This window comes from Martes martes (assembly GCF_963455335.1).
Source record: "Martes martes genome assembly, chromosome: 1".
NCBI classification, from domain to species: domain Eukaryota; kingdom Metazoa; phylum Chordata; class Mammalia; order Carnivora; family Mustelidae; genus Martes; species Martes martes.
This window is the reverse complement of record NC_137888.1, coordinates 140,039,176-140,056,092: the sequence shown is the minus strand read 5'-3', so window position 1 is coordinate 140,056,092 and position 16,917 is coordinate 140,039,176. Positions and strand designations below refer to the sequence as shown.

Genomic DNA, 16,917 nt, shown 5'->3' with positions numbered 1-16,917 from the left:
TTATGTTTTCTAATTATAGTGTTAGAATATATCTTTTAAGATTCCCTTTTAAGATTGAATTTCATTGTTACAATTTAAAATGCACAGTACTAACCAGCTTTTCAGAAAAGCGTGTAATACATGAAAATATTTTATTTTACAAAATCGCTATTTCCTGGACTAAGTAGTATTTTGTTAGTGTTGTGAGTGAGAAGGTAAATTCACATTTTCTGACTCTTCTGTAACCTCTTTTTTTTTTTCATTCTTTTTTTTTTTTCTAAGATTTTATTTATTTGGTGGGGGGGAGAGTATGAGAAGGGGGAGGGACAGAGGGAGAAGCAGACTCCTTGCTGAGCAGGGAGCCCAGTGTGGGAATGGATCCCAGGCCCCTGGGATCATGACCTGAGCTGAAGGCAGCCACCTGAGTGAGACACCCAGGCACCCCTTCTTTTGATTCTTAACCTTGTAATTCATATATAATTTGAGGCCTTTAAAACTCTTTAATCACTAGAAAGCCTCTGTATTCTAAACTAAAAACAAAATGTCATTTTATTAACAAAACAAATGTAGAGTTTAGAGGAAAATAAACTTTCCCAAAGACATATGCTTTTAGTAGGCAGTCTATTACCAATTCTTTTTTTTTTTTTTAAGATTTTATTTATTTATTTGACAGGCAGAGATCACAAGTAGGCAGAGAGGCAGGTGGAGAGAGAGGAAGGGAAGCAGGCTCCCCGCTGAGCAGAGAGCCCGACGCGGGGCTCGATCCCAGGACCCCAGGATCATGACCTGAGCCGAAAGCAGAGGCTTAACCACTGAGCAACCCAGGCGCCCCCTATTACCAATTATTATTTCTCTCATCCTCGGGACACAGTATCTTTTTCTGAGTTCCTTAGGAGAAATTAGAATGAATCTTATTTTTTATCACCAAGTCTTGTTTATCCATGGATCACTGGAATGCATAGTTTAAAAACGTATTTTGTTTTTTAAGCATTCATCACCACTATTTGTTATGCTATAGAATTTGACAGCTATGTTCCCCTGCCTTGCCTATTTTGAGTGGGTGTACTTAATTGATAATTAAAATAGACCAAAGGCAAGCAGCAAGAGAAAGATTTAAAAAGCACTGAATGGGGTGCCTGGGTGGCTCAGTGGGTTAAGCCTCTCCCTTAGGCTCAGGTCATGATCTCAGGGTCCTGGGATCGAGTCCCGCATCAGGCTCTCTGCTTGGCGGGGAGCCTGCTTCCTCCCCTCTCTCTCTCTGCCTGCCTCTCTGCCTACTTGTGATCTCTTGGTCAAAAAAATAAATAAAAATCTGTAAAAATAAATAAATAAATAAAAATAAAAAGCACTGAATATGTATAAACTAGATAAATCCTGAGCACTGATGTGCTCATAACTATTATAATATTTCTTTGGTTAAAACTTCATCAAATAATATTTTGAAATACAAATCAAAGTGATAGTGATGTTGAAGTTTGCCAGTAAGCTTTTCCTTTAAGATGTAAAGTCCTGAAATATCCTGGTACTCAATAAAAGTTGATGTTGTTAGAAACTCGTTTTGCTGCTTTCTCTGAATATTTTATGTAAATGGAATTACATAATATGTAGTTTTTTGCTTTTGGCTTCTTTGTGTGTTTTTGAAGTTTATTCATATTGTAGGATGTATCAGTATTTTATTCCTTTTTACTGCTGGATAGTATTCCATGATGGACATTTGGGTTATTTCCCATCTTTGCCAATTATGAATAAGGCTGCTATGAATATTCACATGCAAGGCTTTGTGTTTTCATTTCTCTTGGGTAGATTCCTAGGAGTGGAACCAGTAGGTTGTATGGTAAGTTTATGTTTAATGGTTTAAGAAATTGCCAAGCTGTTTTCCAAAGTTGTTCCACCATTTTACATTCTCACCAGCAGTGCGTGAATGTTTCTCAATATCCTCCCTGACACTTGTTATTGTTTTTTTTATTATGGCAATTTTAGTGGATGTTAGGTAGCATCTCATTGTGGCTTTAATTTGCATTTCCCTAATGACTCAATTGACTTTTAAACTTGCTGGTTATACATGCTGAGTGTTTAGTGTTCCTAAAGGACATAATTTCCCAATAAACCTTTATATATTTTTATACCCTTTGTCTTCGAAAAGCAGTTTTGAAACAGCAGAGATAGTTTTTCAAAGACAAAGACCTTGGAATGTTAAAGGCATTATATTTCCAATTTTGCAACTTTATCTAGGTTGAAAATATGTGATTCTGAAGTGTGATTTGCTTAAAATAAGCCTCTGTTTTTACAGAACTGGTTTAGCTGCATACTTTTATTTGGCACATGCCTACTTTTAGCGTTTGTATAGAATTGTTAAGGACTTTTCATCAACTCTAATCACTCTAGAAATTATTGCCCATTGTGTATATGGGTATGCATTTATTTATTTAAAAGAATTATCATCTGGGGGACGCCTGGGTGGCTCAGTTGGTTAAGCGGCTGCCTTCGGCTCAGGTCATGATCCCAGCGTCCTGGGATCGAGTCCCACATCGGGCTCCTTGCTCAGCAGAGAGCCTGCTTCTCTCTCTGCCTCTGCCTGCCACTCCGCCTGTGCTCACTCTCTCTGACAAATAAATAAATAAAATCTTAAAAAAAAATTATCATCTGAAATTACTCTTGAAATTATGTGTGCAATATTGTATTGTTAGACAGTGATAAAATGAGTTGGCTTTTTTTTTTTAGTTGGTTTAAACTTAATCTCATAGGAAACGTTTTAGTCTGGATATCTATATGATCTTTATTAGATAAGACGTCTTCTATTTGGACATTAGATTAAATTTCCAGTTTCTTGTTGTGAGTCTACCATTCTTCAAGGTAAAATATACTGCATAACCTTCAATAGGGGTTCACTTATATTATAACATGTCCATATACCGGGATTCTTAGCATCCATTAAAAATGATGATGCGGTCTTTTTGGCGTTAAGAGAGTTGTTATCTGGGGAAAAAGTGATAAACTGAAAATTCCAAAATTAAACAACATATGTCATGTATATGTATATAATATTTCAATTTTCTTATTAAAAATGCACATATACAAATACTTTCATTTTCAAAAGTTCTGGAAAGCTATATACAGGTATCTTAGCCATAATTTTATCTTAGGGTGAAATTATAGGTGATTCCATATTATTTATACCACTCGGTATTTCCTGACAATTTATTACAACAACATTTACTTTTATAAATAGGAAAAAAGAGGGGTTGTAAGAAATAAGGTGATTAAAGTCACAAGCTGTTTAAAACTAATGTTAAATTATTAAACAGAACTTCTATGCTTAAAAAGGCAGATTCTAAATTTAAAAGTCACAAAAGCAAAAGGCTGCATAAAGGCAGAAGGAAGATTGGTGGGCTTGAGAACCCTGGTCCTTTACTAAAGAAGTAAATTTGCTAATCCAGCTTGTATGGATTATATCACATGGTTTGACAAAATATACATTTTTTTTTATTATGAAGAGTCTTGAATATATTTCAATTAGAAACCAAAATAATTGAAATCCAAGTATTGATCAGTGAAGCAAACCATCGTTTTGACCTAAAACCAGACAGATTGCGCATTTTGAACTTACGTTTGTATGCCAGATAACTTCACCTCTCTCAGGCAATTACCTGCTACCTGTCTATGTGGTTGCCCCACTGCTGTAGTCACCATGCAACCAGCAGACTTTGCTTTTCTCTCTTAATGTGTATGGAGTTGTGCCAAAGAATATGTAAAGAAATCAGGCAAGAAAATAAACTCTCATTCAGGATTGTTTGAGTGCCATAAAAACACAAAGAGTGAGGTGGTTTCCAGATTGGAAGTACCAAATTGAAAATAAAAATTCTCCAGATGAGTTCTTACCCTCTCTCAGTAAATGAAAACCATGTAAAAACAACAGCAAAAATATAGCTGTGCCTCCTTTTTTTAAGAGTTCTTCAAAAATGGAGACCTATTTTGTGTGTTTCTGTATCAGTTCTGGTAAAAGAGCATACTCCTCCCTCTTGGGAATACCCTGGATTTCTCATCACGAGATCTTCAGTAAGTTTCTTTAATCATTTGTTGCACTCATCCCTTCTGTGAATGGGGAGCCGTGTCTGCTCTTAATAAAAGGTAGTTCCTTCTTTGTCCCTGCATCCCTTCTCCTCTGTTCATTGTGGAATCTCATGTGGACTATGTGCAGTCTTGAACCTCGTCTGATCTTGGGGATTCTTCTCATTGGCATTTAAACCTTGCTTTAGGGCAGTTTTCATCTAAGGTTAGGCTGTTGGCATCAGGATGAGCTGGACATTCAGGTTCTTAGATGTAACCCTAGACTGGCTAAATCGGAAAGGGATGGGGGTGGAATTAGGGAATCTGTGTTTTTCACAAGCAGATTAATGTTTAGGAACCTTTCCTGTAAACTCTTCTATCTGAGAAACAAGCCAGCACACATATATCCCTGGGTACTACATGTCCTCTGGGTCTCATTTCTTTACAGAAAGTTTCCGAAAAAGCTCCCTGTACTCATCACTGTATCTTTACTTCTCACATACATGTCTAGCAAGCTTTCCCTTCTTCAATCATGTACACTATCAGTAAAATGTTTGAGCATAGCCTTATAAATTTTTGTTTATAAATTATATACATGTACTATTATGCCATTATACTGTATCAGGAAGCAATGTCAACAGAAGCTAGTGAGTAAACATTTTTAATTCTTAAAAATGTGTTAATATATCATTGACATGAGGGGTGCCTGGGTGGCTCAGTTGGTTAAGTGTCTGCGTTTGGCTCAGATCATCATGATCCCAGGGCTCTGGAACTGAGCCGCATCAGGCTCCCTGCTCACCAGGGAGTCCGCTTCTCATCCTCTCCCTCTGTCTCTCCTCCCACTTGTGTTCTTTCGAATAAATAAGATTTTAAAGTAAAGATAATCACAGTATTACACTCAAAAGACCTTCAGAACATAATTTAGGTTGATGAGTAGATTTTTTTTAAAAGATTTTATTTATTCATTTGACAGACAGAGATCACAAGTAGGCAGAGAGGCAGGCAGAGAGGAGGAAGCAGGCTCCCTGCTGAGCAGAAAGCCCAATGTGGGGCTCGATCTCAGGACCCTGGGATCATGACCTGAGCCGAAGGCAGAGGCTTTAACCCACTGAGCCACCCAGGGGCCCCGATGTTTTTTTTAATATTTTATTTTTAAATAATCTCCACACCCAACTCAGGGCTTGAACTCATTACCCCAAGATCAAGACCTGCATGCTCCACCAACTGAGCCAGCCAAGTGCTCCCAGTCTTTGTAATCTTTTACAGGTTGAGCGTTTTTTAGTGAAAACTGTATAACATAATCTGTAAATTCACTTAGCCAGGTACATATGAATTGCCAAACCTTGTAATACGGTAAGTAGTATTAAACGTGAACATGCCAGTTGCTAACTCCCCCTGTACTTTGTGGTCCTTTCTTTCCTCAGGCCAGCTTGCTAGCCACTAATCACCCAATACTAAGTGTTCTTATAACTTAATTGCTTTATTTTTTTTTTGGTAAAAAGAAAAAAAAATAGGAGTTCTAATAATTTCTGTACACTTTCCCATAGACCATTTTGTGCTGCTGCTTTAGGTACTCTTAGGCCATTTTGGGACACAGTTACACAACTAAATTTTTTACAATTTGTTTTTTACTAACACTATCAGAATCTTCCTAAGATCATCAAAAACCTCTATGCTGCCAAATTTAATGTACTTTTTTTTTCAGTTCATTTTTACTTAACGGTTCATCATCTTTAGCTCAATCATTTCTTGGTTTTTCTTCTACCATAAGTGGTTCAGCCACTGACCCGGTTAGTTGCTCACTCAAAATCCGCAGATCATTACTAATATATTTTCCTACTTTCCCAGCTGCCCCCTGACTCCACAGTTCAGTCACCAAGACTTGCTGATCCTATTTCCTAAGTTCTTTTTATTCACTTTACTCCTACTAAAGCCACCAGCTTTTTCAGAGTTCTGCAGTAGGCCCTCCTTGGATCATCTGTGGTCTCCTTTCTCAAGATTCAGCTAGAGTGATATTCCGAAGATGTAAATCTGATGGTTTTACTCCCTTGCTTAAAAGTCTTTAATAGGTTCCCATTACAATGGAGGTAGACCAGAAAGATAGCTGCTTATCAACTCTGCTTCAGCCTCAGAGTTCTCCACCATTCCCCCTTGGTTCTCCATGCTCTCAACACCCTGATTTTTCTTTGATCCTGCATAATTTCCTGAACATATCCCCACAAACACACTCCCCAGCCACCTATATGCTGTTCCTTCCAAAAGGATTCGCCTTTTCCCTTTCCTGTTAGCTTCTTATCCTTAGTACTTAACCACAAATACAAGAAATACCATTTTTTCAGGGAGTTCTAGGTTCAGAACCCTGTTGTACAGTGTCACTATCTTCTGTATTTGCTTACTCTTCTTACACCTGTTTTAAATTGACGAACTTACCATTATATCCCCGGTACCTAGCAAATAATAAAGGCGCATTAAATATTTGAGTAAATGAACATTGTTGTACAGTATTAGTTTCTGTATCAATAGACTACTTCGTGAGGATAATATCCTTGACTGTTTTGGTCTCCATTATTTTTCCAATATGTAACATATACACACATTTATACACAAATATTTGTTGACTTAATATGGTAGTTTTGTCGTTATTTAATACCTTTCCTCTCTCTTAGACAATAAAGTGATGTCTGTCTTAGGCACCCATCCCCAGTGCTTTAAAAAGTCCTGGATAATAAGAGACTCTTAATGTCACAAAACAAACTGAGGGGGACCGAGGGGAGGGGGTTAGGGAGAGGGTGGTGGGGTTATGGACATTGGGGAGGGTATGTGCTATGGTGAGTGCTGTGAAGTATGTAAACCTGGCGATTCACAGACCCGTACCCCTGGGGCTAATAATACATTATAAGTTTATAAAAAAATTTAAAAAAATTTTTTAAAAAGTCCTGGATAATGTCAGGGAGTGTTTGATAATGGTTTTTATTTTTTAAATTAATCTGACTCTGCATTTTAATATACATATTTAATCCATTCATATTTACCATAATTGTTAATATGTTTGAATTTATTTCTGACCTCTTATTTTGTGTTACCTGTATCCTTGCTTTTGTTTTTTCCTTTTTTCTCTCTTTGTTTTATATTGAGAGCAGTTTTCTTCCACTATTTTCTCTTTAGAAGTTAGAAAGTTAAATATCTTCTTTTTTTAGTCCTCTATTATTGCCCTTAAATTTTTTTTTAAAGATTTTATTTATTTATTTGACAGAGATCACAAGTAGGCAGAGAGACAGGCAGAGAGAGAGGAAGGGAAGCTGGCTCCCCACTGAGCAGAGAGCCCAATGTGGGACTTGATCCCAGGACCCTGAGACATGACCTGAGCCGAAGGCAGAGGCTTTAACCCACTGAGGCACCCAGGCACCCCTAATACAAATATTTACTTTTATTTTTTTTAATTTTTTCATTTATTTACCAGAGAGAGAGAGATCACAAGTAGGCAGAGAGGCAGGCAGAGAAAGGGGGGGGAAAGCACGGTCCCCACCAGGCAGAGAGCCCCATGCAGGGCACGATCCCAGGACCCTGAGATCATGACCTGAGCCGAAGGCAGAGGCTCAACCCACTGAGCCACCCAGGTGCTCCAACTTTTATATTTTTTTAATAACGTAACAAGACAGGAACCTCGGAAAGCTTTAACTCTTTCTGCTCCCTTCCCTGATACCTTCTTTATGAGAAAAATTGAAATTTTGCTTTTCAGTTGTTATTTGTAATCAGAACTTAGGTTTTACTTTTATTTTTTTAACTCACTCCTCCCGCTTTTATTTATATAAATTTCTACTCCTGGGTGATCTGTTTATTTACTTTGATTATATTGTATTTTGAGGGGACAATAACTTCTCTAAGAATTCTTTTAGATAAGATTTGTGAGTGGTACACTTTCTGTGCTGCTACGTATCAGAAAACGTATTTATTCTGCCCTCCTGTGTGATTAGCTTGGCTGGGCAGGAATCCTATATTCCCAGTCATTTTCCCTCAGATTTTCGAAGAATTTGCTTCATTGTTTCCAGTGACATATCTGATTCATAAAAGGCTTTGGGATTTCGTTTTTCTACTTAACTGTTATGAAATGTCACTATTATATGCTTTGTTTTATTCTTCCATTCATAATGGCTCTTAAGCTCTCAGAAATTGGTTTCCATTGTTTCTTTGAGAAGTTTCTCTTTTCTACTGTTTCTGCTCTACTTTCTAGACTTCTGTTAACTGGATTTGGAAACTTGGATTTATCTTCGGTGTCTATTTGGGTTTTTTTGTGCCACATTCTCAGAAAATGTCTTGGCTCAGTCTTCTAATTGATTGCTTTTTAACTATGTTTATTCTACTGTTTGACACGATGTGTACTGTCTTATTTCAGTGTTTAAATTTTTAATTTCCAAGATCCATAGTTGTCTTTCTCTGAATACAGTATACTGTCAAATCTCTGAAGATAGACTTGCTGCTATGGCCACAGGGTTAGTTCCTCTGATGTTGATTCTAGTGTATCTTTGCAACAGTGCGGGTTGTTGCAGATCCAGCGAATCTGAGAGCTCCTGCTAGCCTTTCAATGTGGCATCTGCTTCTAGCAACCATGGGGAATGGTAGGACATGCTACAAGATGGGCTGTATCAGAAGCTACTGTTCTGAGCTTGGATGTTTCTCTTTCCTTTTGGGACTAAGCAGCCTCTCTCACTTCTTAGAAGCATGGTTCTTTGTTGAGAAGGAATGATGGGGTGGGGACAGGGGGGAGATGTCTAGCTATTCCTCCTGCAGAGCCCAACCAGTGTCACTAATGTTTGTTCCAAGGCCCTTTTCTGCTTTGGATCCTGTGACTCCTCTGTCCTTGGGATTGTTTTGAAAACTTTTTTTTTTAGTTTGTATAACCACTCTTTTGGGGAGTCATATTGCCATGGTTTTTTCCTTTAGTCCATTTGTATCTGTTATTCCTCGTTTAGGAATTTCTCAAAATTCCTGATCCTTGAAGAGTACTCCTCCTTTACTAATGCCATATGGAGTTTTGGTTTTTTTGTTTTTTTAAATTATGTTACTTGCAGGGATTTGAACTGGAAGGGCTGTCAGATGCATTGCTCAGAGCACTGTCTTTTTTTTTTTTTTTTAAGATTTATTTAGAGAGAGAACACACAGGTGCACGTGAGTGAAGGCAGGGGCTGCAGGAGAGGGAAAGAAAAGCCTCATGCAGACTCCCTGCTGAGCATGGAGCCTGACTCAGGGCTCAATCCCAGGACTCTATGACCATTACCTGAGCCAAGAAATGACCTAAGCCAAAATCAGGAGTTGGCCACCCAGGCACCCCTCAGAGCACTACCTTGATCCAAACTTGTAATCAAGAATCTAGCATACCTCTGTTTAAATATATCCTCAATAATATATTCCAAGAAAAAGAATAAATATATCTTCGACTGTGACAAAGATATATCCTAAAGATATACTCCTAGGGTATCTCCTAAAACTAATATTATATAAGCTTTGAGTATTATATTTTAGTAAATCCATAATTCCTCTTTACCTATGAAATCATAGAACCACCATTTTTGATTATATGTTATTTTTGTAGCATACAGAGAAAAGCTAACCAGTATTTTTTTTTTCTATTAGGTTACTACTGATTCAGTCATTCTAAAAGTTCTCCAGTCCAACATTCAGCATGTGCTGGTCTATGAGAACCTTGCTCTCCAGGAGAAAGCACTGGCTTGTATTCCAGTCCAAGAACTAAAAAGGAGAACTCAAGAAAAATTATCTAGAGCTAGAAAATTGGATAAAGGTAGTAGCTTTATATAACCATTCATTGATAAATATACATCTGTTGCTAAAGAGAAACACTGAAATGCTGCCTTTTGCTGTATACATCATAAAATTCTAACCTACTTCTATTCTGATTTTTAAGATGTATAACAGTGGTAAAGTATTACTGTGTGTACCTCATAGACACATCATTAACACATTTTTTTTTTAAACCTCAGTATATGTTTGCAGCTTAATCATTGGTATATGAATTTCTTTAGGTATAATATAATTTAAGTCTGTGGAACATATGATAGTATTATTAGTGAATTTTAATGTGAATTAGAAACCACATTGAAGATTAATCCATATGATTAGACCGTTGATTCATTTCGGCTAATAAAGAGATAGTATTTACAGGTATATGATATGGTTCTTCTCACCCACTGCTCTCTGCTGCCTGGGAATAAATTCAGCTCTGCCACTTTACTGTGCATCACTGAGCAAGTAATTTGATCTCTGTGCCTCAGTTTCTTCATTTGAAAATAGAATGATTTTTTAAATAAATGAAATAGTACATGTAAATGCCTCAGAACGATACCTACCACATTCATCAACCAATAATATTTGTGTGTTATCATTAATAGTCTTAAGATTTTAGTTGTTAAGTTTTTCCAGTGTTAGCATTTTTACTTTGATTTTTTATGTGATTAGCTTTTATCTAAGTCATTTCTTAATACTCTATTTTCTAGGGGATTATGTAATTTGTCTGGTGGTTACCTTAGTTTGCAATAAATGTTTTAACTGTGTCTACCTTCAAAAATGCTATTCTACTTCATGTATAATGCAGATACCTTTTAACAGAATCATCCCAGTTCTTCCCTCCCATCCTTATAATATTGCACTCATATGCTGTTATCACCCAATACATTGCTCTTGTTATGATTTAAAGAAGTTACTTTTTAGGCCAGGAATAAGAAAATAAAAGATTCTCTTTTACCTTCATATAGTCCTTTTCTGACACTTCTTTTTCATAGATCCAAGTTTCTGATCTATATCATTTTCCCTCTTCCTAAAGAATTTCTTTTAATATTTCTTTCAGAGCAGATCTGCTAGAGATGAATTTCCTCAATTTTTCATTGCCTGAGAAACCCTTAATTTTTTCTTCACTTTTGAAGGAAATATCACTGGGATATAGAATTCTAGGTTGGTGAGGATTTCTTTCAACAGTACTTTAAATGTTTTACCCTCTGGTCCTCTTGCCTCCATTGTTTATGACAAGAAGTCTGTTATAATCCTCATCCTTATTCCTGTCTAGGTAAGGTTTTCCCCATTTCCCCCAGCTCACTCCTATCCCCAGCTTTATTCAAGATTTTCTCTGTCTTTGGTTTTCTACAGTTTGAATATGACATGTCTAGGTGTAGTTTCTTGGTTGGTGTTTTCTAAGCATCCGAGGTCTGTGGTTTGGAATCTTACTAATTTTGGAAAATTCGTGGCCATTATTGCTTCAAATATTTCTTTTGTTTCTTTCTCTCTTTTCCTTCTGGTATTCCAAAATGAAGGTATCCTATTTTACCTTTATCTGTCTCTGCCTCAGTTTCCCACAGTTCTTAGATGTTCTGGTCCATTTTGAGATTCTCCTGCAGTTCTTGGATGTTCTGTGCTCTTTTTCCTTTTTTCTTTATCTTTTTTTTTTTTTTTGTCTTTGATTTTCAGTTTGGGAAGTTTCTGTTAACCTACCTTCAAGCTCACTGACTCTCTCCTTGGCCGTGTCCCATCTACTGATGAGCCCATGAAAGGCATTCTGTTACATTGTTTTTGATTTCTAGCATTTCCTCTAAATTTTTTTGAAGTTTCTAAACAGACAAAAAAAAACTATTTACATTATCCATCTGTTCCTACATGTTGTTTACTTTTTTCATGAGAGCACCTAATATATAGTTATTTTAAATTCTTTGTTTGTTAATTCCAAAATCTAGGTGGTTCTGATACTTGCTTTATCACTTCAGACTGATTTTTCTTGCCTTTTAATACATCTTGTATTTATTTGTTGTAAGTTAGACATGATGAATTGGGTAGTAGGAGCTGAGGTGAATAAGCCCTTTATATAAGGTCTTACTTACATCCATTTAACAAGGAGTTGGGTTATGTTTAATGTTAGCAGTAGGTGTCAGAAACTTCACAATTTTTTTTTGTAAAGATTTTTATTATTTATTCACTTGATAGAGATCATGAGTAGGCAGAGAGAGAGAGGAGGAAGCAGGCTCCCCGCAGAGCAGAGAGCCCGATGTGGGGCTCGATCCCAGGACCCCGAGATCACGACCTGAACCGAAGGCAGAGGCTTTAACCCACTGAGCCACCCAGGTGCCCCAGGTGTCAGAAACTTCAGACTTCCTCTGGTATTCTTGTCTCCCCTATTGTTTCTAAAAAACTCCTCCTTATATAGTCTGCATCTTTTAGTAGATTCCATTGTTGTTACACCAGAGCCTTTTTGGTGTAGTGGTGAGGCAAGGGGGAGTAGAAGCCCTCTGTAATCTGATGATTAAATCTCAGTGCTTTAGTGGGCCTGTATCCTCAGACCTGTGACCTTGCCAAGTCTTTCTTAACTTTTTCCTCCCATAGATGAGATAGGAAGGCTAGAGGTGGCTAGGGTCAGGGAAGTTCCCTTTCCCCACTTCAGCAAAGGCTCTGGTAAAATCTTCTTCCCTGAAGAGTAAGCCTTAATTGTAAAGAAGGCTCTGGGCATACTTTGCAATTCTTTTTTTTTTTTAATTTTTTATTTTAATAAACATATAATGTATTTTTATCCCCAGGGGTACAGGTCTGTGAATCACCAGGTTTACACATTTCACAGCACTCATCATAGCACATACCCTCCCCAATGTCCGTATCCCCACCACTCTCTCCCATCCCCCCTCCCCCCAGCAACCCTCAGTCTGTTTTTTGAGATTGAGTCTTTTATGGTTTGTCTCCCTCCCAATCCCATATTTTCATTTTTTCTTTTCCTACCTCCCCCCAACACCCCCACATTGCATCTCCACTTCCTCATATCAAAGAGATCATATGATAGTTGTCTTTCTCCGATTGACTTATTTCGCTAAGCATAATACCCTCTAGTTCCATCCACGTCGTCGCAAATGGCAAGATTTCATTTCTTTTGATGGCTGCATAGTATTCCATTGTATATATATACCACTTCTTCTTTATCCATTCATCTGTTGATGGACATCTAGGTTCTTTTTTTTTTTTTTAAGATTTTATTTATTTATTTGACAAACAGAGATCACAAGTAGGCAGAGAGGCAGGCAGAGGGAGAGGGGGAAGCAGGCTCCCCGCTGAGCAGAGAGCCTGATGCAGGGCTCAATCCCAGGACCCTAAGACCATGGCCTCAGCAGAACGCAGAGGCTTAACCCACTGAGCCACCCAGGCGCCCTATACTTTGCAATTCTTAATCTTCTCTTCTTCTCGGAGCTATGAGGGGATCTTTTTTGGTTCTTCACCAAGAAAACCTGGTAGGATTGTTGGAAGGAAAGCCCACAAAAGTGTAAGGAACCCCTCCTAAGATTGTGCTTCTTACTAAAGCTTGTCCATATTCAGACTCCAGCAGTTTGTCAAAATTATCATGTAAGTGTTTCTACCAATTAATGGCTCCAGTGGCTTCTGTTCCATATAGCAGATGGCTGGTTGTGATTCCATGTATTTGGCTGAGATTCTCTGTATTTGTCTGTCTCTCCAGATTTCACAGTGACAGTTTGCCCTGTGAACTCTAAGGAGCTCAAGAAAAGTCAATGATTTTGGTTTGTTCAGTTTTTTGTTGTCGTAATGATGGGAATGACAACTCTAAGCTCTTTACATGTCAGAGCTAAAACCGAAAGTCTCTCTGAGGGATTAACTATGAGTCTCTTCCATTTTTTAATCATTTAATCACTCCTCACACATCTCATTTAGGTATCTTGCTGCCTATTGTATTTTGGTAGTTTTGTTTTTATTATATTATACTATGTCATTTTCTTACATTTGAAAACCATTCTGGGCCTGAGACTTAATTCAACAACATTGCTGTGAGACCTTGAGACAATTCTTCATCTTCTTGAATTAACAGTTTTTTATAATTTATGAAGTAAGAATGCTTATTAATATGTGATCACAAAGACCCTGTCCACATTAAAGTACTGTGCTCCTTTAGATAATCCCTGACATAAATGCCTGTTTAACAGGTACTTACCAGAGCATGTATTATGTGTGACTCATTTGGCTGAGCCCCACAGAGGAGACACAGCAGTGTCCCTGTTGACATTTGCCTGGCATTTTTTCCCTCTAATTATAAAGATAATACATGGCTTTTTTGTAGACAATTTTAAAAATGGGGGTAAGATAAGCCATCTATAATTTCCCATCAGAGTGTGACTTATGAGATTTGTCTATATATTCTTTCACACTTAAAATTTAAGAGCACTATAATGGAGCTTTAAGCAGGAAAGAAAGAATATATCAGGTTGGTAGAATGGTATTGTGAAAATCAATAGAAGATTGAGTTGTTTTTTTTTTTTTTTTAAGGTTATAAAGGATGAGTTGGAATAATAACCTGAGATCCCACAGGAATTACTAAGGCAGAGATCAGGGGTAATGTTCCAAATATAGTGAACAGCATGTATGGAGGCAGAAAAGTTATATTCTATGTGGGGAACAATGAGTAATAAAATCTGGCTATGTGTAGTGTAAGGAGTGGGTAAAAGAGTAGTGAGAGATCAAGTAGGCTGAGATCATATTTTGGTTGACATTGAATTTCAGGCAGAGAAATACATACTGATTTTATCTTACATTTTTAATCTTTCCAAAAAGAACTAGAGATAAAATGGAACAAAGAATACTTTCGACAAAGTTTTGAAATAGAAAATAAGGGCCAAAGAAATTAGGAGGATGTACATGTCTTAGTAGTAAAGCTAGCATTACAATGTTAGTATGATTGAACATGAAGCAAAAAGGTTATGTAGTCTGTTCATTAGCAAGGAGGAAATAAAGCCATTGCTCAGGGAAGTCAAGTATTCTTGATTACTTAATTCAGCTGCATTAACCATCGAAGCTTTAAGCACGTGAGTGACCTCAGAGGTGTGCTTAATTGATCTAGCTATAACTTGTAAGATGAACAAGGATAAGAGAGTGCAAGGAGAGAAGAGTGGAAACACAGTAGTAATAGAATTTCCAAAAGAGGAATTAGGGTGAACAGGGTATTGTGACAGCAGGGGAGAAAATGGATGTGATTTACTGGGGTGATAGAATACACGTTGTTTGCAGTTGCTGAGTACATTTGATGTGACAAGGCATTGTGTATGCTTCAGGAAAATGTCAAGGAGGACTGTCCAGTTTTGAATTCAGACAACTGGAAGATTAGAGGAGTCAGTAGGAACAGTCTTTGAAGGGAAATGCTTCAAAGTACCTGCTGGCCATTATCTGGACCAGGTGAAAATGTAGGCCTGGAGTACACTTTAGGGTGATAGGTAAATCTGTGCAAGTAAAGGAGATTTCCCAGAATGAAACAACAAGGGGGAAAGGAGAGATTGCAAAGATTCTAGAAAACAGGGCAGTACTAGCCACATATAGGTATTTATATTTAAATTAAGCTTTAAAAAATTAAAAGTCCAGTTCTTTAGCTACAGTCAACACATTTTAAGTACACATTAACCACAAGTGACTAGTGGCCTTGCATTTTTAAAAAGATTACTCTGCTTTAGGCACTTGATGGAGAAGAAGGGTGGCAGTGCTGTATTTCTAAAGTTCATTTGTAATCTAATACAAACTTTCATATTATATGAGAAAAGCTAAACTCTCCCTGCCAGTCAGTCCTACATCTCTTCTGTAGGTAACAGCTATTACCATGTGATATTTCCTTTTCATACCTTCTCCTATGTATTTACACGCATAGTTATCTGCAAAAATTGTTTCAGTTGTGTGGGTTTACATGAAATTTATCATCCCATGTATCTTCAGTTTCTTGGTGTTTTTCATTTACTAACTTGTCTTAGAAACCTTTTGAACCCTCCATAGTGTTCTATAGTATGCATATACTAATGTTTATACAGTTCCCTGTTGCTAGACATTAAGACTGTTTACCATTTTTCTCTATTCTGAATGCTCCTGCAGTGAGAATTCTTGTAAAGCATGCCTTGTGGTGTATATGCACAAGTGTTTCTCTGAGATAAATATAAAAGTATCAGGGGTGTGTGACTTATCACTGTAAAGGATCCTGTCAAACAAATTGTCTTTCAGTTTACATCAGAAGTATCAGAGAGTATTTATTTCTACTTAATGAAATTATTGGACTTCTTTTATAGACTTTGAACTTTTCTAATGGGTTTGCTAATATTCTTACCAATTTATAGTTCTTTATATATTCTGGATACTTTGTTAGATATGTTACATTTTTTTTTCTCCCAGTGTTGTTTTCTGTTGTTGTTTTTTTTTTTTAAGATTTTATTTATGTATTTGACAGAGAGACACAACGAGAGAGGGAACCCAAGCAGGGGGCAGTGGCAGAGGGAGAAGCAGGCTTCCTGCTGAGCAGGGAGCCTGATGCAGAACTTGATCCCAGGACTCTGGGATCATGACCTGAGCTGAAGGCAGATGCCCCTCTCCCAGTGTTCTTTAATTTCATTTAGTGTCTTTTGAAATTCATAAGCTGTAACTTTTAATTTAAGAAAGTTTATTCTTTCCCATTACTGATTTCACTGTCTACATCTTGCTTAAGAAGGCCCTTCCCTACCATAGTTATTAACATATTCTTTTGTGACTTCTGTTACCTTTGTAGTATTCCTTCTCTCAATATAGAATTTATATATTGTCCCCAAATCATTTATTGAACAGTCCATCTTCTTAGAACTACTTTGAAAGGCCAACTTTATTAGAGAGTATGTATCACTTAGAAATCTTTTAGGAATCAGGGCACCTCGGTGACTCAGTGGGTTAAGCCTCTGCCTTCGGCTGAGGTCATGTTCTCAGGGTCCTGGTATCAAGACCTGCATCAGGCTCCCTGCTCAGCTCCCTTCTCTCTCTGCCTGCCTCTCTGTCTACTTGTCATCTCTCTCTTCTCTGTCAAATAAATAAATAAAATCTTTAAAAAAAGAAAAAAAGATCTTT

At 37.3% G+C, this 16,917-nt stretch overlaps 1 protein-coding gene across 2 annotated transcripts in view; it reads left to right on the top strand.

Moving 5' to 3' along the window:
• NGLY1 (N-glycanase 1) overlaps positions 1 to 16,917 on the top strand; it is a 54,855-nt gene that overhangs the window by 17,176 nt on the left and 20,762 nt on the right. For both annotated transcript variants that reach the window (XM_080798230.1, XM_080798229.1), the window contains exon 4: positions 9,658 to 9,823. In XM_080798230.1, coding sequence (XP_080654356.1) covers positions 9,658 to 9,823 — 166 coding nt within the window. The remainder of the gene's footprint in view (positions 1 to 9,657; positions 9,824 to 16,917) is intronic.